The sequence below is a fragment of the Callorhinus ursinus genome, unplaced genomic scaffold (assembly GCF_003265705.2).
Source record: "Callorhinus ursinus isolate GAN/ISIS: 27379988/994484 unplaced genomic scaffold, GSC_fseal_2.0 scaffold2, whole genome shotgun sequence".
In the NCBI taxonomy this organism is placed as follows: domain Eukaryota; kingdom Metazoa; phylum Chordata; class Mammalia; order Carnivora; family Otariidae; genus Callorhinus; species Callorhinus ursinus.
This window is the reverse complement of record NW_027397064.1, coordinates 4,839,341-4,858,878: the sequence shown is the minus strand read 5'-3', so window position 1 is coordinate 4,858,878 and position 19,538 is coordinate 4,839,341. Positions and strand designations below refer to the sequence as shown.

General features: G+C 45.7%; 1 protein-coding gene across 1 annotated transcript in view; it reads left to right on the top strand.

The window, feature by feature from the left end:
- TRPM8 (transient receptor potential cation channel subfamily M member 8) overlaps positions 1-19,538 on the top strand; it is a 79,598-nt gene that overhangs the window by 52,460 nt on the left and 7,600 nt on the right. Inside the window, exons 21-24 of the mRNA XM_025886642.2 lie at positions 8,765-8,955; positions 13,385-13,484; positions 14,541-14,574; positions 19,083-19,175. Coding sequence (XP_025742427.1) covers positions 8,765-8,955; positions 13,385-13,484; positions 14,541-14,574; positions 19,083-19,133 — 376 coding nt within the window. The 3' untranslated portion in view covers positions 19,134-19,175. The remainder of the gene's footprint in view (positions 1-8,764; positions 8,956-13,384; positions 13,485-14,540; positions 14,575-19,082; positions 19,176-19,538) is intronic.

The following is a 19,538-nucleotide window of genomic DNA, read 5'->3' as shown; positions in this document are numbered from 1 at the left end:
AACAGAATCGGAAACTGAGAAACTGTGACAGACAAGATAAACACTTTTGATTTCATAAAGCAAGTGTTGAAGGTAAAGGTTTGCTCTCAGATGACGTCCACTGATAAGTGATAGAATGGCGGAAATGTGTGGTGGCCAAAGACTTTAGATTCCTAATGTAGCAAAAGCTTCTGCCAATTGGTAGCAGAAAGAAGACCCAATAGAAAATTGGCAGAGTAAGTGCAGTCCCGAGAAGGACAATCCAAACGGCAGAAAATCACATGAAAAGGGGCTCCATCTTGTTGATGGGAAGGGCCCGATGAAGCCAACAAGATGCTGGTCTAGGACTCATCAGATGAGCAGAAATTTTAAAAAGCCATTTGTGTTGGGAATGAGGCTGGGAAATGGGCATTGCTGCTGGCAATGTGAATTGCCTCTAAGTCTGTGGAAAGTGATATGAAAAGAGTTATTAAGAGAAAAAACACACAAATCTTTGACCCAACTCTCTCACATCTGGGATTCTATTCTAAAAACCTATGTACAAGGATGCATGTTAGCTCATTGTTTGATGCCTGTTGATAGTGTGATGGTCGAATAAAGCTTGTTATAGATGACTGCGTTTTGTGCAGGTCTTACAAAAGGTAGACCTCTATTTACTGACTTGAAAGGATGATATTTTGTTAAATATAAAAAGCAAATTGCAGACAAATTTTTATGGTATAATCTCATTTCCTTCCAGTAAAGAATAAGAAATGAAAAGAATCAAGTATGTATTTCACTTTCACAGTGATCGTATATTGCTTTCAGAATTTAGAAGAGAAATAAGAAAAAGACAGTTGTCACATAGAGCCCTGGGCTCCTGAGAGACACAAGGATTGTGGATGAGGGTCAGTCGCCTCCCTTCACACAGGGCTGGGGGGGAGCATGTGCCTCTGGGGATGTCACCCACCTATCAGGGTGAGCAGTGAGTGGCCATCTGGTCTTCCAGTGTACAAAGAAACCCTCCTCAGTCCAACCTCTACACTGTCATGTTTCTAAAATGTCACTGCTCTACTTAAAATTCTGGAAGGATTTTAGTATATCCCTATAGCTCTCAGGGTAAATTTCAGGCTCTTCAGCTTTTTCCCAAGGCCCTCCCGGACCTGGCTTTTGAGCACACCCAGGCATCTCACTGTCTGTCCCTGGGAGGCACCCAGCTGTCTGTCCCAAAACAGGGTGATCTGTTGCATCTGACACTCTGCAAGTGCCGGTCCCTCTGCCAGGATTACTTGCTCCATCTTGACTGTCTCTTGCCCCAGCCCTGCTGGCCTTTTAGGGAGCTACGCATCATCCTTTGCCTGAGTGGTCCCCAGTGCCCTCCTTTGTGTAGAGACTCCTTGCACCCCTTGTGCAGTGACAACCTTCTCTCCTTCAGGATGATATGTTCTAGAGGATGGAGATTAGGCCTGTCTCAGCACCTGGCAGCTTGTGGGTTGGATGAGTGAAAAGAACAGGGCTTTTCCCGGGTTTAGTTCACTATTCAGTTATCTCTCAGGAGCCTGGCTTCTGGGTCTCATACTCCCTGAGAAGAATCAGTGGTGAATAACAGACCGGCAAGGGCTTCATTACATAAATGTATAATGTCTGTTCCGTGGCAGGCGCCTGGACCATGGAGATCATGTGGCTGTTATTTCCACATGGACTTAAAGAGGGAATGGGCTACCTTCTCCATCATCACCTCCAGCTGGTGGCCAGGTGACTCAGGAGTCAGGAAGCTAGACGGCGTCCTACTCTGAGCTGCAGAGACAGGTGGCAGAGGCTAGGTGATCAAGAGTCCATGTGAGAGCATGATGGGAGGGCAACTCCCAAAGGTGAAGCTAGGGCAGAGAGGAAAATGGGGTGGTGTGGGGTCCCATCTTACAGTGATGACACACCCTCACGACCTTTACATCAATCACTGGCTAGATCCTGTGAAATCTGACCACAGAGATAATTTCCACAGAAATTAAACAAAAGGGCTGACAGCCCCCAGTGCCAAACAGCTGAGCTACACTAATTTGGTAAATCTCAGCGAGGCACCGAGTAGAGGATTACTTAGAGCTGTCCTGAATCTGCGTGCTGTGAGATGTTCACAAAAGCCCTTCTCGAGGACCACGCCACATGGGTAATCCATTATCTGTATCACAATCATGAACTGATAGAACTTGGAGCCAGGAGGGACTGGAAGCCAGCCTGTCATTTTCATGTTGAGGAACTGGATGCCGGGCAGCCCCATGTCCACAGCTCTGGCCACACTGCTGTCCATTCAAGGCTGGATGCAGTTCTCTTCCTCACGAGACCCCAGCCACGGCATGGTTCCTTCCTGTCGCCCTATTCAGCGCTTCTTGGGGGCATCCCTTCCCTGGGGGGGCCTTCTAGAATAGTCTTGGGTTCAACCAGGGGCCTTTTCTTCATTAATGCCTGTCCTGGGAACTTGTGAGCAACTAGAGCCACTCCCTTACCATCCTTGGGCTAAATCATCAGAACGCTGTTTCTGATGGTGGTGGTCATTGTTCTGGGCTTTGTGAGCCCACGGCCCCAGGCTGCGACCCCTGCCTGGCACCACATCCAAATATTCATGTAAAAGCGTGGCCATGCACAATGGCAACCTTGTGAACTGTAGCGTAAATGTGCACTTGGGAATTTTAAAGCAGTGTTGGAGTGCTCTCCAGATGGTATTCAACGGGGAGAGGTAATGGATGTAAACCTCTGTGATTATTCTGCATTACAGTTATCGATCACAGGCCCTGCGTGGCTTATCAGAGCATGAAGTGAACTTAAAGTCAGTAGATGACTCTGGGTCATCTCGACACGCAGCTGATGCTTGCGGGCACCATGTCCTGGAGATAGATCCACCCTATGCGTTTCTTCCAAAGCTGACGGGTCAAACATGCTCTGATAGAGGATAATTTCTGTGACCCAAATATGTTTTAGGCTTAGGAAAAATACGTGTTCATTATGAATATGCAGAAAAATAGAAAAAAAGGAAATAATCACCTGGTACCCACTAAAGGTTTGGTGCCTCTTCACCCGGCTAAGGAGAGCTCTTGAAATGGATTAAAAAAAAGGGGGGGTGCAGATAGTGTGATCGTAAGAAGAGCTCATGTTTACTGATACTCCTCTGGGCCTGGGTGTCCAAGTGCCCATCATGGGCTACCTCACTTAATTATCGATCATTTTTGTGTAGGTGTGGCTTTCTTATTTTACAAATGAGGAGTTGGAGGCAGAGAGAGGTTAAGTCTCTGCTGTTAAGGGAGTTGCTGGGCACATAAACAGATACATATAATATAATACAATAAGTAATATGATGTAGTGTAGCAATATAATGTAATAGAATGGAACACAGTATCATATAAGCAGCCCTGAAAAGCCTGTTACAGGGACTATGGTGCACAGGGGGCGGTTAGGAAGCGAAACAGAACATTGGGAGCAGGGCTAGGGTGAGCAGCCCTGAGCAGAGGAGACATTTGCTCAGAGGACCCCTTCCTGGGAGCCCAGAGCCCAGAGCCCGGCCCCGGGGTGGGGCCTGAGGGGTGAGGGTAGGAGGACGAAGCAGGGGGAGATAAAGCTCGTCTGGAGAGAATCAGCCACTGAGGAAGGTGGAAAGGTAGGCAGGGGCTAGGTTGTGGGGCGTCTTTTATGCCACGTTAAAGAAGTTGGACGTTTTCTTGCAGGCAGAGGGAGATCTCATGGGTCTTTAGACAGTCACATGGCTTGGCCTTAGTGGTGTGACTCTGATAGCAAAATCCTAAACCGAGTTAGCACTCACTTCAAAACTCAGTGCGGTGAGATCTCTGTCTGTCTTTTACTGTTGACCTTGTACCCGTTTTCTTGATGCTGTCGAACGAGAGGGGAACCAGGATGTGCACGATGGGGCTGCAGAAGTCAGGGTCCCCGGGGCCACAGGGCAGTGCTGGCTGGATATCGCTGGTGTGTCAGGGAAGGAGGAACAGATGGAAAACGTATGAAATCTGTGAAAAGCTTACAGGAGGTGTTTCCTGATTGAAATCTAGCTGGCAAGCTCTCGTCTTTCAATTTATTCTAAAATTCTGCCATTGTTTTAGCAACTACTTTTCTTTTGTGATTTTTTTTTTTTTTGCAGACTTGACATTCTGTTCTGTTGATTAGTCTATTTTGGTTTTTACTACCAAATGGTTTTAATTACTGACTTTAAAAAAATTATTTTCGCATCTGTTGTACAAGTTCCTCTCATTATTCTGATGCAAAACTCCTTTTGGCTTTTCTCATGTATTTAATAATATGGAGGCGCCTAAGGCTCATCTTCTGAAATCCTTTTCTCTTTCCCCTTCCGAAAAAAAAAAAAAGAGGTCTTGTGAATTTTATTGTGATGATGTGAACTTTGCGGAATCATTCAGGGGAAGCTGGCATCTTTAAAAAATGGTATCTTACCATCCAGAAAAAAAAATGGTATGATTTTCCATTTACTCAAATGTACATAATTTGCTGGTGATATTTAATGGTTTTATTCCTATGGATCTGGAAGATTTTTGGTTACTTTTCTTCCCAGCCATTTGTGATTGTGAGAAAGATATTTTTTCTATTTTTTTTTCCAACAGGTAATTTTTGATATGTAGGAAGGCCATTAAAGTTTTGCTTATTTATTTTGGAACAAGTCTCCTTACTAAATTCTTTTTTCCCCCACTTTTTTTTTTATTGTGTCATGGAAGTTTCCTCATATTTCTTATTTATTAACCTCCTTTATTTTTCTCCTACTTCTTTTTTTTTTTCTAATCAGAAATGGATGTTGAATTTGCCAGAAGACTTTCTAGCAACTATCGAAATGACATTTTTCCTTTTGATCTATGATGTATTATGAGAATGATGAATTATATAAATGATCTTAATACTTAGTCATCTTCTGTTCTTTGGTCATGGCATATTATTCTTTGAACGTACTGCTGGATTTCATTTACGCTCAAGGCTGTCTGAGTCCTGAACATTTGTTATCTCTTGGTAACGTTTTCAGTGTCAGCAACTTTCTGAAACTTCATCCCCCTGTGGGGGGCTCCTGTCTCCTCCTGTCCTGCTCAGAGGAGGGTGCTCAGGGGGTTTTAGGGGACCGAGTCCAGTGGCCTCACCGCGCTGGGTAGCAGAGGGCACAAGATATCACTGGAGTTGTAGGGGCGGAGGGGACATTGTGTTATTCCTCTCAGGGAAGACTCTGGATGGCCAGGGGCTGGCAGGGAGACTCCCAGAGCCTGTTGGGAGAGATGGTCTCTGAGCTGCTCTCGACATCTGGGTTTGCTGAAGGGGGTGGGCATGTTTTGGTGCCAGAATGCTGCCTTTCCTCTACAGAAATGGGAGACAGTGTCTCAGGAATATAAAAATGATTTTAACAAAGCAGTTTGAGGCAGTGCTCAATTATCAGCCTTCCCTGGGGAACTCGTGTGTCTTTGGCTGAGGCCAGAACTAATTTGGGGGGGGGAGAAAGAGGGGCGCCTGGGTGGCTCAGATGGTTAAGCGTCTGCCTTCGGCTCAGGTCATGATTCCTGGGGTCCTGGGATCGAGCACCACATCGGGCTCCTTGCTCAGCAGGGAGCCTGCTTCTCCCTCTGCTGCTGCCTCCCCCCCTGCTCATGCTCTCTCTCTCTCTCTCTCTCTCTGTATCTCTGTGTCTTGAATGAATAAATAATATCTTTTGAAAAAAAAGAGAGAACGATTTGGAAGCTGCTATCATATGGGGAAAATGGGCCTCAGTATAGATGAACCTCAGCATGGCCAGCCCCAGAAATGTGTTATTTATGCAAAGCAGCTTTGGGGTATTAATGTCCAGTAATCGGCTAGCTCACTCTCAGCGCCTGGGATGTGGATAAGGGTTTTTACTGTTTGCCCCGGAAAGGAAGGCAGCTCGCTGGATCCGCCTGTGCCCGGAGGTGCAGAGGAAACGGGGTTTCCAACAGGAGGCCACTGGGTTGTCCCGAGGGACACATGAAGCGACGATAGGAGGCGGAGCTTTTCAGACTAGAGAATGCTACAAATGCAGGCCTTAGTTTGCAGGCGTTGGCCCCAATCCTTTCTAGGCTGGGAATTGGCTGGCGACTTTTTCTGTGAGAGACAGCTAGGGTCTTCGCTTTGGCTGGATGCCAAGCACCCATCCCCACCTCTCTGCTTTGGAAGGGCCATTCTAAGCTGACGATCCCTGCAAAACCATGGGGATGGGCGGGAGTTGGCCCCCGGTCCCAGTTTGTCAATCCCTTTTCTAGATGACCTGGAAGACATGAGATGTTTTCACTGCCTCTGAGTGACCAGTTAAGCCAAGATGCAAATCTCTTCCCACTGGAACCCTTCTCTCGGCCGAGGAAGGGAGGGAGGCCCACGGGCTGGAGAGGTCGGCTTCCACTGCTCTTAGCATGCTTCCACTGCTCTTAGCTGTTAATTCCTTCCAGGTGGAACCTCAGAGAACAACATTTGATGGATTAAAAAGGATGGTATTGCTTTTTTGTGTTGGCCTCTTAAGTTGTAGGCATGGAGGGGCAGTCAGTAGATTTCATTTTTGACTAGATATGTTAGCATTTTAAGACATACCCAGGGACAATAATTTGAATGGTGACACTTGTTCTGTGGTAAAGACTGATTTCTGGCAAGTTCTTAGCTTGGACCTCATGAATCTGGGGTGTGCCCACTATCGTCCCCATTGCAATGAGGGGCCTGCAGTATCCTTTGCAGGCAGAGTCAGTGGGGACTAGCAAGGACAGACAAAGATGTTGGAATTAGCCTCAAAGCAACCTGACCTACATTTGGAAGATACCGCAGGCTCACTGCAGGATTCACTCGGCTACACTCTCGTACGTACAGTCCTGTTTTTCACCTAAAAAAAAATCTACCCCATAGAACTGACATGAGAATCAGTCAAGCAGCCATTTTGCATGCCTAGTGGAGGAGCTTCTATGCGATAGATGTTCAAGAAATGTTAACTCCTTTCCCTGCAAAGACTGCACCCTGGGGTTGAGTTTTAGGTGTTGATGGGGCACTGGCTGCTAACACCTGCCCTGCACAGAATCCGGGATCTGGGGTGTCCCATTCATCAGTAAACTCCCACATGAGCAAAGCCAAGCTTATAAGCAAAGCCACAATTGTGATGTGTGTAGGGTAGTGTTTTGCTTGTGTGTATGATCTTTTCTTAGTTAAAGATAATTACGTCTTAGATCGTAAGATACCATGGGGCAAGAATGAGGTCTTACAACAAACGGATCTGGCCCCTCTGCCTGATCACCTCCTTCAGGTTTGGCCTGTGAAGTTTTTACCCAGAATTGGGAGAACTGAATGCATCCCCAGTCAGGATTTGCTTATAGGAGATTTCAAATGTTGATTGCTCCTTCTCTGGCTCTCGAAGGGGTGATTTGATATCAGCAATAAAGGTATCTTGGATGGTTGAACTTCACAAATGGTAAAATGCTTCATCGTTTTCTTTAATTAAGTAGTCCAACCGAATCCTTTGGAAATAGGGCATAGCTCAAAGCATTGCATGCTCCACTCCGTGAGGCGGCAAGGCAAACAGACCCTGGGCTGGATTGCAGGGCCCAGGTCCTGGCTTCATCATTTCCTCGTTGGGAGACTCAGACAATATTTGCTTGCTATGCCTCAGTGTCCTGATCTGTTCATCATAGATGATAAAAGGACTTACATCCTCTAGAGAGTTGTTTGCAGATTACATCATTAATACAAGTAAGCTGCTTAGAACAATGTCTGGTACATGATGAGCATTAGCTATGCTATAGCTGGTTTGACTTGTAACTGATAAATCAGTGGCACAATAAGACATTTTTCTGATCCATGGACACTTTTTCTAATTATGTAAGTAATTCATGCCCATTGTGTAATGCTTGGAAAGCAGACAACGGAGAATAAAAAACATTCATGATGTGTGCCAGGGATGAATGACCACTGCTGATGATGGGTTTATTTCTCTCCGTGACTTACGATTTATGCACTGAGATCATGTTGTAAGTATGAGTTTGAGCCTAATTATTTCACTTAACATGTATCAGAAGCATTTCCCCAAAGTACAAAAATTATTCACAATCATTATTTTTAAGGGCAGGGTAATGCAATCCTATTGATTAACCATAATGGGTGATATATTTTGTGAGTGTTAGACATTTCCGTTGTCCCATTCTGTTGAGGTGGGAGCTTGGAGCCGCTGTTACTTTCAGGACTATAGCAGACAGCTTTGTGTGCATATCCATTTATAATATATATTTTTCTCAGTACCTCCTTAGCCTTAGATTTCCAGAACTAAAGTCATTGGACCCAAGGGATGAACATTTCTAAGGGCCTTGATAAATATTAGCAAACTTCCTCTGCAGATTATTTACAATTAAACTCCCATTAGCAATGTATGAGGGGCAAATTGTTCCAAAAAGAGTTGACACCTTTGGCCTCTTTGTGGCTAATACGGTAACAGACTTAACGAGAAAAGGGAATCCTTGAAAGCTCTTGAAGTAAAGCATTTTTTAAAGTTCACCAGACAGCCTTTTTTTTTTTTTTTTTTTTTTTTTTGGTGATAAAAACAAAAACCCCAAACCCCAAAAGCCAGACACAATGCTGGTTCGGCACGAGTGGAAGAGTGCCCGGCGCTGAGTTGTCCTTGCCCCGGGCTCCGTGGGGCTCATCCTCTCTTCTTCTGGACTCAAGCTGTCCCAGGAATTACCTGGTTATCAATATTATCATGCTTGCCAGTGACATGAGGAGACACGTGGAAGGCTGAGGCTTACTCTTCTCTCCCCCTTCCCACCTCCCCGGCCAGCTACACTGTGGGCACCGTCCAGGAGAACAACGACCAGGTCTGGAAGTTCCAGAGGTACTTTCTGGTGCAGGAGTATTGCAACCGCCTGAACATCCCCTTCCCCTTCGTGGTCTTCGCCTACTTCTACATGGTGGTCAAGAAGTGCTTCGGGTGCTTCTGCAGGGAGAAAGACGCCGAGCCTTCCGCCTGCTGTGAGTGGCTTACCGGTCTGTGCAGGGGATCAAAAGCAGTGATTTGTCACAGGGAAGCGCACCCGGTCTGCGTGGCCGCGGGAAGGCATTATGCACCGTGGTGTCGCCGCGCACGTCTGTAGGTCTGTAAAGATCGGGCACCGGGCCAGCCCGTGAATGACGCAGTGGGGAAAGAGTGGATTAAGGGAGCATGGCAGATCTGCTGGGATGGTCTCATTCTGGGGGAATGACTTTCGGGGCGAGCATCATAATAACGTAAATAGGACATGGAGCAAGCATGATTCATGGGAGGGTGTCAAGACCTGACTTTGTGTTTGCTTCTGGGAGATGTTAGCCCTACTCCAGCAGAGCTCATGACTTTTCTGGCCGCTCCTAGGGAAATAGGAAATTCTTACAATTACTTTACTTTAGTAAATACAGTCTGTCTATTAACCAGCCGCTTAATTGCCATTCAGGCCGGGGGGGGGGGGCAGTGTGGCGGAGACTTCCCTTTTTGCTGCACCCCGTCTTAGCTGGCACAGTTGTCAGGAAGGGGGAGCCGCTGGCTTCTTCCTCCCTTACTCCCCTTCTCTCCCACCCACCAGCTGCCGTCGCTGACACGCTGTGGGTTGGAGCACAGGAAGGAAGGAGGAGAAAGAAGCAGAAAGTCTTTTCCAGAAACAGGGGTACTGTTCTAGGCTGGCTCCATGCTTTCTGACCTGGCACGTGTGTAAAACTGATCCTTTATTGTGTGGGCACTTGGTGGGCCCTTCAGCTATTCCCCGGCCGGCCCCTCACCTCTGAGGACTTGGCAACCCTTTCTCTGGTGGCTGCATCCCCTGAGCCTCCGAAAGCCGGGGGTCCACACTGCGCACACTCTCCCTGATGGGGACCCACCTCCTTCCAGAAAGTAGGAATGTCCACAGCTCGGTTGGTTCTCTCTCTCCTGTAGCCACCCACCTCCTTAGCTCTGGCAAGGACTGAGGCGCAGGAGGGTCCCCACCCAGCTCCCTCTCCTTACCCCTGCAGGAGGAGCCAGAATCTGTCACTGGGGGATTCTCGTCACACTTGGGTACCCCTCCTCAGGTACAACTGTCTTCCCTGCACCAGGCTAGGTTTTCTTAACACCTGATCCTGGAGCCTCTGAGCCAGACAGATAGTCCTAGAGCACAGACATGTTTCAACCACATTAAGCAGGAAAGAAGGGAGAGGACTATTTTTATTCATTTGGTTGTTTGGACACAGAAAAAAAGATAGAAAGGGTACTGCCAGCCCATTAACTTTGACTTCTAACCTCAGATTTAAGCCAAGGGATCTGGCTCTGGGGTGGGCTGGGGTAGCCTCTCCAACACCCACAGCCCTGGAGCTCATGCACTGGAGGGACCACGAAAATCTTTACATTTCTTTTAAAAATCAGAAGAAAAAGAATGAACTGTTAGGTCACAAACTTTTAATTTAGGAAAGCAAAGCATGAAAAGGGATATACCCTATAGCACATAGGGAAGAAACAGTGTAGGAAGAGTCGTCTTGCTCAAGGCCTGCCTTCCTTTGCAGATACAAACTTGGTTCTGGGGGTGCAGTTACCAGCAAAGTCACTTGATGGCTGGACTGCTCGGGCCACATTTTTACTTGAACGGCTCTAGAGAAAAAACAAGCAAGGGATAAAAGTTGCAGGGAGGAAGACTTTGACTTGGTATAAGTTTAAAACAAAGTCCACCAAATTTGTGCTATCAGGAAATGAAATGAATAGCTCTGTGAGGTCGTGAATCTCCGCCCCTGGCTGAAGTCCATTTGGGCATGGGTGGACGGAAGGGCTATAGGGAATGAAGGTCCACTCTCCAAAGGTACACTGTGCTCAGTCCAGGATCAGTGGAACCAGAAAACTCAGTGTATGATTAAGGACAAATCTGTCTTTTGAATATGGGGTTGAGAAGGCAGGACAAAATGCATTATGTTCCCCTCCCAAACTTATTTAATGATTAAGCACAATAGGAACATAAAATGGGAACAAATCCCCCAATTTGGACATCAAATGGACAGGAGCTTCAGCTTCAGGAGGCAAACAGGTCAGAAACGAACTCTGTGAATCTGCATGTGTTTCCCTGATGGGCCCTGGGAGAATGATGTTCTTACAACCATTTGGAGAAAAAGATAATGTAAGCTGCTGATGCTCTCTCTCTTCGAACAGTTCTTAGTCTCAGGAAGGAATAAAGAAATAGAGGGAATGGGTTGACCATAGCAGGGCAGGTCCTTCTCCACCCAGCGTGCCGTGATTACAGAGATGGGGAGCCGAGAACCCCCTGTTTACGCATTCGAGACTTCTGGAGGTGCCTGCTCACCACACATTCATTTGCTTCTTCCTGAAGATCACTAATTCCAGAAACCACAGCACTCTGTGGTTGGCAGAGTCTCTTGTGGTAATTCGCTTCCCAAATTCACTTTGCGTTTGCCTGCAAGTGAGGGGGACATCATGGGATTTAAGTTCGAAATTGTCCTTCTTTGGAGAAGAATGCAAGATTTTTCAAATAACTTTTCAGAAAACATAGAATCAAAACTTCCATTTTGGGTATGTTCTGGTGACATCTTAAAGTGATCATGAAAAGGTATGCTACCCAGTGATCCACTTTTATAAAATATATTTCTTTCTATGATTAAAAAGTAATATTCATTATAGAACATTTGAAAGCTATAGAAAAACACAAATAAGAAAGAGCCAAGAGCACATGCAACTCACCACTCAGAGATAAATATTGCCAACATAATCGTATCTAGTCAATTATTTTTGTGTGGGTATGTAATAATGAGGTTGTTCTGTAAACACATATTCATAATCTGATCTGTTCATTTGGCTAATGATACATCATGAACATTTTCCATATCCCTAAATATGCATCTATATGACAGTTCTGACCTGTAGGGTATCCCAGCCTGTGGTCGCACCATATTTAATGTAACCAATCCCTTGCCGTTAAACAGGTAGATTGTTTCAATTCTTTCAGTCACAGTACTATGATAAACAGATGCCTTCATTTCTTAGCACATCAATGACTTTTTTCCTTGGAGTTATTTATAGGAGAGAAATTTCTAGATAAAGGTATGCACAGGTTTAAGTCTTTTGATATCATTGGCCACCTTCCTCCTCCACCTTCTCATCCATCATGCCCAAAGGCCATAACAAATTTACAGATTTTTTCCCGGTATATAGGAAGACAGTTTATCCACATCTTTGCCCACATAGGCTATAGCTGTTACTGTAGACTCTGCTAATTTTCCACTTTGGTTGTGCAAATGCCATGGCATCATCTCAATAGCGTTGTTTTGACTGCTAGAGAAGTTGGCCACTTTTTCCTGGTCATTAGTCACTGTTGCTCTTTGGCTATCTGTGTTCAGGAGTGTGTTGATCCTTTCCATGTTCATTTTTAAGTACTCCTATTGGGCTTCTGCATACATTTTAGTTTGAGGAAAAGACATTGGAAATCACTTGGCTAGGAAAAATACAATTAAAAGAAATCAATTAGGGATTATTTTCTATAAATCTGTATTTGGTATGTAGGCTTTGCTTCAGTCCTGTCACTTGCCTTATTGGCTCTGTCTTTGATTCCCAATTAATTCTTTCTAAATCCAGGAAGATCTTATAATTTAGAGACAATTTAAAAACAAAACTTGATAGATTTTTTTTCTAAGTGGACACCTGCATGAACATATGTGCTTTTCTTTCCCCCTGAATTCATATGGAGGATTGCTGTCCAATGCACCAGTGTCTGAAACACAGGTGCCATGGTGATCTGTTACTTTGTTTGCTTGCCTTCTGAAAGGCCCAAGAAACTGAAAGGCTGTAAGAAACTGAACTGAGAAATCTTGCTGGAACATGCCCCCGAGCCAATTTTATAGCAAGCCCTGTCTTAGAGGAAAGGAAAAGACTAGACGTAAGAATTTTCCTTGAGGTCCACACCCAGACTGCATGACGTCCAAGGCTTATTTTCCTCTCCTCCAAAGTTCCGACCCCGGTTTTAGGCTTACAGTAGCAATCCATCAGTAGTTCTCCAACTGAGTGGTTGGTTGATTTAGCATTTTTATGTCATCCAAATGAAAGAGGAGCACATATAAAACGTGAGGACAAAATTCATTAGTGAAATGATTTTGCTAAGTCACAAAACACACAGACAGGCTTTAGACTGATCTCTATTTAGAATAAAGATTGCATTCCTATTTCATTCAGGCAGCTCCAATTCCTCATTGTTACCAAGAAATTCATTAACATTCCATTGCTCTGCTGTTGTCACTAGTAAGTAACATTACTCAGATCAGCCTGTGCGGGACAAATCTAAATCTTCTGGCTCTGGGGTATCACAAAATGACTTGCAGGTGTTGATTTAAGAGGTAAGGGGCAAATGAAACAATTTGAATGTGCTGTGGTTTTTTTTTTTTCTTTTTTGTCTCATTATTCAAGGTTTCAAAAATGAAGACAACGAGACTCTGGCGTGGGAGGGTGTCATGAAAGAAAATTACCTTGTCAAGATCAACACGAAAGCCAATGACACCTCAGAGGAGTATGTTCACTTCTGCTTTGCAAGGCTCCGCTTGCATAAGTTGGCAGAACATAAGTAGCTTATTTGTGTAAACTCTGTAAAGAGAATTTACAGCAGAAAGAACTAGCACCAGAAAGATACTACCTAGGCAATTGAAGATGACAAATACGTAAGTGTGTGCCAGCCTTTCAAGAAGGGCAGAACCACCCACCTGCCATCCTGATTGTCCTCCAAGGCTCTGGGGAAGAAAGAGGTATTTTGGGACTGCAGTTCAGGGCCTTGGGACCAGGTAACAAGAGTGTGCAGCCATGGCAGAGGTGGGTTCCTGGGAGACCCACAGATCCTGGGCAATTGGCATGATCTTGCAGGTGCTGCACACATGTCTCTGTGATGAAGAAATAGAATTGAAAACCATTTGGTAGATCTGTTACAGTTGTCCTTGAGAAGTCCTGACCATCATTTATGAATCACATGGAGTTGTTATAAATGGCCCATAGAACTAGATAAGTCACAGCTAAATCCATAGGTGGTCCCCAAGTAATGCGTCATGCATGGCCTTTACACGCGTGCCCTTCTTCTTATGCACGTTAACATGGTTAACGGTCTGATGTCACTCTTACTGAGAGCTCCAAACATACCTTAAAATTTACTTTGACAAAGAAAGTGTAAACGTAAGCACACCCAATCCCTGTGCTAAGTTCAACACAGCTACTCGGACACATGGGATAGATGGCGTGCTCTCTATCTTTGAGCAACAAGGTAGGCTCCCTAAGCTCTTCTCCATTCCTGGACTCTGAGATCTTGATTCTGGAAAGGAGGGTTGGACCTTACCGCCCTCTCAGCGGAGGTATCATGTACTCGCTGTGCTGCTGACTGGGGTGAGGATGGGTGGGATCCCCCTTCGTGTGGGTGCTGGGGAGAAAATGGCAGTTGACATGGATTTAGTTGAAAATGACCCTGATCTGTGTTTTGTTCTTTAAAAGACTGTAAAATGGCATCTAATGGCCTCTTCTCTCCCCCCTCCCCCTTCTCTTGTTCTCTCTCTGTTTTTTTTTTTTTTTTTTAACTTCTTTGAAGAATGAGGCATCGCTTTAGACAGCTGGATATAAAGGTATAGTTCTGATAATAGTATGGGAAACATTTTTTTAAAAGTCTGTGTTATCTGGGGCGCCCGGGCGGCTCAGTCGGTTAAGCGTCCGACTCCTGGTTTCAGCTCAGGTCCTGATCTCAGGGTCGTGGGACTGAGCCCCGGGTCGGGCTCTGCGCTCAGGGTAGAGTCAGCTTGAGGTTCTTTCCCTCTCCCTCTCCCGGTGCCCCTCCCCCTCCCCACCTCACCCCCCTGCTCATGTGCACTTGCTCTTTCTCAAAAAATCTGTGTTATCTTTGAGCTTTCAGATAGAGGCCAGTGATTGTGGTCTGAAAACGAAAGAAGTTAATTATTAAAAAAAAAAAAAGATAGAAGTGACTCTGTTCCATATTCATCTTTCTTCATTCACTGAGTAAGGTCTGGGTGCTGGAACAGAGCTGCTTCTCAGATGTTCCCGGCCCCTCTGGACAACGGTGCTGGAGTCCCATTCCCGTGACCTCTGAACTCTTTCATGTCTCTGTCGGACCCAGGCCCCTTTTTCTCCTTCTCTCAGCTGTGAAAGCAGGTGTAAGATGCTTGTAGTTACAGAAACACCAGCGAGGCTCAGAAGAGCAATTTGGGAGCCTGTGGGTCTCTGGGCTCGTCTTCGATACCACTCTAATTTGCTAGCTATTTAATTTGAAGGGCACTGCAGATGCATGAATACACATGTGAACATTAGGCGTAGGGAGAGTGTGCTCACATCCACCCCGAGCTGGGTGGCCAGAAATGATGATTAGGTTTAGCAGAAATTACAATTGACTCATAAATACTGGATCGCTTTTAGGCTCTGTGGAGGAGATGATATCTGGTATTTTATCATGGTATTTTGAGACAAGCATCCTGGGTGATGATAGTCACACTCCCTCCCAGTGCTGTGTTGTTTGCTGGCTGGACAGTCCCCCATCAGGTGAGGCCGAATCTCGGGCACCCAGTGCCTTGCCTGGACCACTAGGGTCTCAATGAACATTTGCTGAGTGAATAAATGACTCAAAGTTGCCCCTCATGGAGATCTTACATAAGAATTTGTCCAGTTCAAACTTTCTTGGTTATTTATGTATTATTTACCACCAACAGTCTTAAAAAACCAAGGCTGTGTTTTCATAAGCCTCATCTCTTGAAGCCTGGTCCTGACAGGATGGTATGCCTTCCTGGTCCCCCTGGAGTAGCTCTTCTCTTCCTCCTGCGTCTCCGTCCCCTTTCCTTTCTCTGGAACGGCCAGCTCTATACATTGGAGTCAGCTACCCGGGAGGATCAAATGCTTTGCTGCGTAACAAACAACCCCTACACTTCAGTGGCTTCAACCCACCATTTATTTTGTGCTTGCTTTCTCTCATGGGCCAGGAATTTGGGAAGAGCTCATCCGGGCAGTTCTGCTTCGTGTGGACACGGCTGGGTTTCTTGGGCTGGATTCAGCTGGTGACGAGGCCAGGATCTGGCATCTCGGTGCTCGTCCATGTGGCTTCTCTGTCACCCGTGACGTTTGACCCTTGTGGCTTGGGCTGGTCACCACATGGCGGTCTTGAGGCAGCCCCCCCCTCTTCCAAGAGTGAGGAAGCTAAGACTGCCATCGCTCTTGAGGTCTAGGCCTGGACCTGAGGTGACGTCACGTCCACCAGAGTCTATTGGTCAGAGCAGCCACGGGCCAGCCCGCATTCAGTCGCCCGCCTCTTGCGGTGGGAGTGGCACTGGTGGACAGGCACAAAGGAACCATCGGCAGCCATCTTTGGGGACTCACCATCACGTAACAGTGTATCTTGTTACAGCTTCTCTCATCCTGATGTTGTGTTGTTGACCATTCACTGAGGGGCTGGGAAGATTCCTATTTGATTGGAGTTGAGTGTTGTACGTAAATGATCATGCTAGGATGTATATCATGATTATAATCAACGGAGAGGGAAAAGAAAAGTGCTAGGTGTGTTTAAAGATTATAGAAAATTTAGCGAATATTAAGAGAATATATGAAAGAAGCAATAGGAGATAGTATTCTAAGTATTTGTATTAGACACATATAGTATGTGATAAATAATATATATCCTCACGTGATAAATTTTCTTTTCCACCTCATGTATTTATATTTACACGTATTGTCTGCTGCTTCTGTGCCTAGGCCACATAGTACATAATATTTACCGAGCACCTGCGATGTGCCAGGCATGGGGCTAAGAGCCATCGAAGCAGATGTGGCCCCCCCCAATGTCATGAATGGACCCCTTTGTGAAGCGGTGTGGTTATAGAAGCTGAACTGTGCAGGATTCGATGGCAACAATGATTTTCAATGCAGTATCTGGCACGCATTCCACAGATCGCCCGTGTCTGCGTCAGCAGGGAGCAGGGTCAGCACCTGTGAAGGCCCTGAGTCCGGAGAAACGGGGAGAGTTCCAGGCAGCGACCAAGGGGCAGTGTGAACCAGGGGAGCTCTGAGTGGGAGGAAGTGGGGGCGGCTGGGCTGCCCTGTGTGGGAACTTGCTTATGTCCAGTTGGATTTTATCCCTGTGCAGGGGAGGCCTCTGCAGAGTTTTAGCCCGAGAGGGGCACATCTGGTGGACTCTTTCAAAGACCCTCCGAGCCATCGGGGTGGCTGCAGAAGAGCAACTTAAACAGTCTGGTTTGGGAATAGAGGCCGCCTGGACTTGTCTAGGTGTGTGTTTCTGCAGAAATCAGGCTATTTTGGGTTGTGGTGTTGTGTTGTTTTTACTTGTGGTCTCACTTGGGGTGGCTTTGGAGGGAGAGAGGGGCAGGGCTGGAGCCTCCGCCCTCCTGGAGTCCGCCAGGCCTGGGTCAGAGGTCATCAGGTGAACCAGGGCACTGGACGAGCTGACCTGACTCCCAGGGGCCACGCTGTTGGCAGACCGAGACCTCCTGACCGCTGAGGGGCTGGTAGTGACACGGTCAGTGGGGACAGTGGGCCTGAGCTGTGGAGGTGGTGGGAGGTGGGGGTGAAGAAGTTGCTTGTCACTGAAAGCACAGTTGAAGGCTGTCCATGCACATGTGCAGGACAGGAGTCCCCAGGGCCCTCAGAGAAGAGCTTACAGGTTCTATCCCCTTTGCATGCCCCTGGCTGTGGAGCTCAGCGCCTTTGCTGGTTCCTACCGGAAGCTCACCGATGCCATGTATTTTGTAGGTTTGGGGAGAATCTGGGTGGGTCCCAGGGAGGCCTCAAACTGTGCGGGATTTCGCTACCTTTTGCCCTGCTTCTCATCCTGCCCCCCTCCCCCCCCCCCCTTATTCCCTCCTGGATCCTGTACCCCTCCCCTCCTGAGCAACAAAAAAGTCTCTCTTTTCCCTATACAGAGAACTTTAGGGATCATCACCTGTTTGTTGAGCAAGCTCTCAGAATCTTACGTCTGCTTTAAACAGCTTATTGAAGTGATTCTACCACCAACAAATACAGGGCTCTCACCAAGCCCCTGGGCGAATAAAAGATTTCTCCATCTCATTATACCCGAAAACAAAGTCAATTCGCAATCGACCTTAGGTCTGCAAGTAGGGATCTTACTAGATCTTCTTCATTTTAGGCAGCTATTAGCCCTTATGGATTCTTTTTGTTCTTAGAAAAAAAGGAAAAAGTTAAATGAAGAGATTATTACTGGAAATAAGCCCAAGATAAACACAGATTTTTTTCCCTTGAGCGAGAAGTATGGCAAGTTAGAAACCAACTGTATTGAAATTGCACTATGTCCATGAGCTTTTATCAAATATACCGATAAGGTGTGTAATTTAGAACGAGCTTCATTCGTCTTGTGTCATAAGCTTGTGAAAGATGCATGTACCGAAAATAATTTTATTATGCCTTTTACTTAAATTGTTTTACTATTTATACTTTTTTTGTGAGAGTAGACATTTTGGTTGCATATTTGATTTATTAGTATTGTATCATATTATTATTATTTTAAAATATTTATTTATTTATTTGAGAGAGAGAGGGCGTGAGCGTGCGCATGAGTGGGGGAAGGGGCAAGGGGAGAGGGAGAAGCAGACTCCCCGCTGAGCAGAGAGCCTGACCTGGGGTTCGATCTCAGGACCCCGGGATCATGACCTGAGCCAAAGGCAGACACTTAACCAACTGAGCCACCCAGGCGCCCCCGTATCATATTTTTATTAGTATTATACTTCTACCGAAGTGACACTTTGTCAGTATCTTATAATTTTATTAGTGTTAATTACATATGCCATGATTATTTCTACATAGTATTTCTCTGTGTGGTTAAAACCTGTCATTTCTATGTGAGAACCATTACTGATTTGCCTTTGAGAAAAACTCACACTCCTTGGTGCTGATGAGTATTTGCTAGTGGACATGATTTCAGAAAGTAAGCAGTGGGCGGGGTCCATATCACCTGCCATGCATTCTGCCCTATTCCAGGATGTGCCATACTTACTGCTTAGTATCTACATCTGTTTCATGGAAAAGCCATAGAGTAATCATTTAAATCATTGACAGTTGGAAAATTTATCTTAAGACCAGTTCTATTTTTTTGCCCCTTTCCAAGATTAATGATCTCAAGGGTCTTCTGAAAGAGATTGCTAATAAAATCAAATAGAACTTCATGGACTGTAATGGAGAAAAATCTAATTATAGCAAGGTAAGTCATGTTAATGGGCTATATTTTTGCTCTGAAAATTTACATATTTTAAGACTAATTTAAAATCATGGTATTTTTTTCTTCATTGTTTTATTTTCCTATATTACCAGGTTTGGAAATAATGCATTATTTAAAAAATTCAAACAATATAGGCTTATAGGAAGGAACAAGTAGAAGCCTCTCTTCACGTTCCTTTCCCACCAATTTTGCTCCCCAGAGGAGGTTAGCACTGCTAGCAATAAGGTACAAGTATCCTTTTGAATCTTTTATTTATTTTTTAAAAGATGAGCGAGAGAGAGAACACAAGCAGGGGTAGAGGGAGAGGGAGAGGCGGGCTCCCTGCGGGGCTCCGTCCCAGGACCC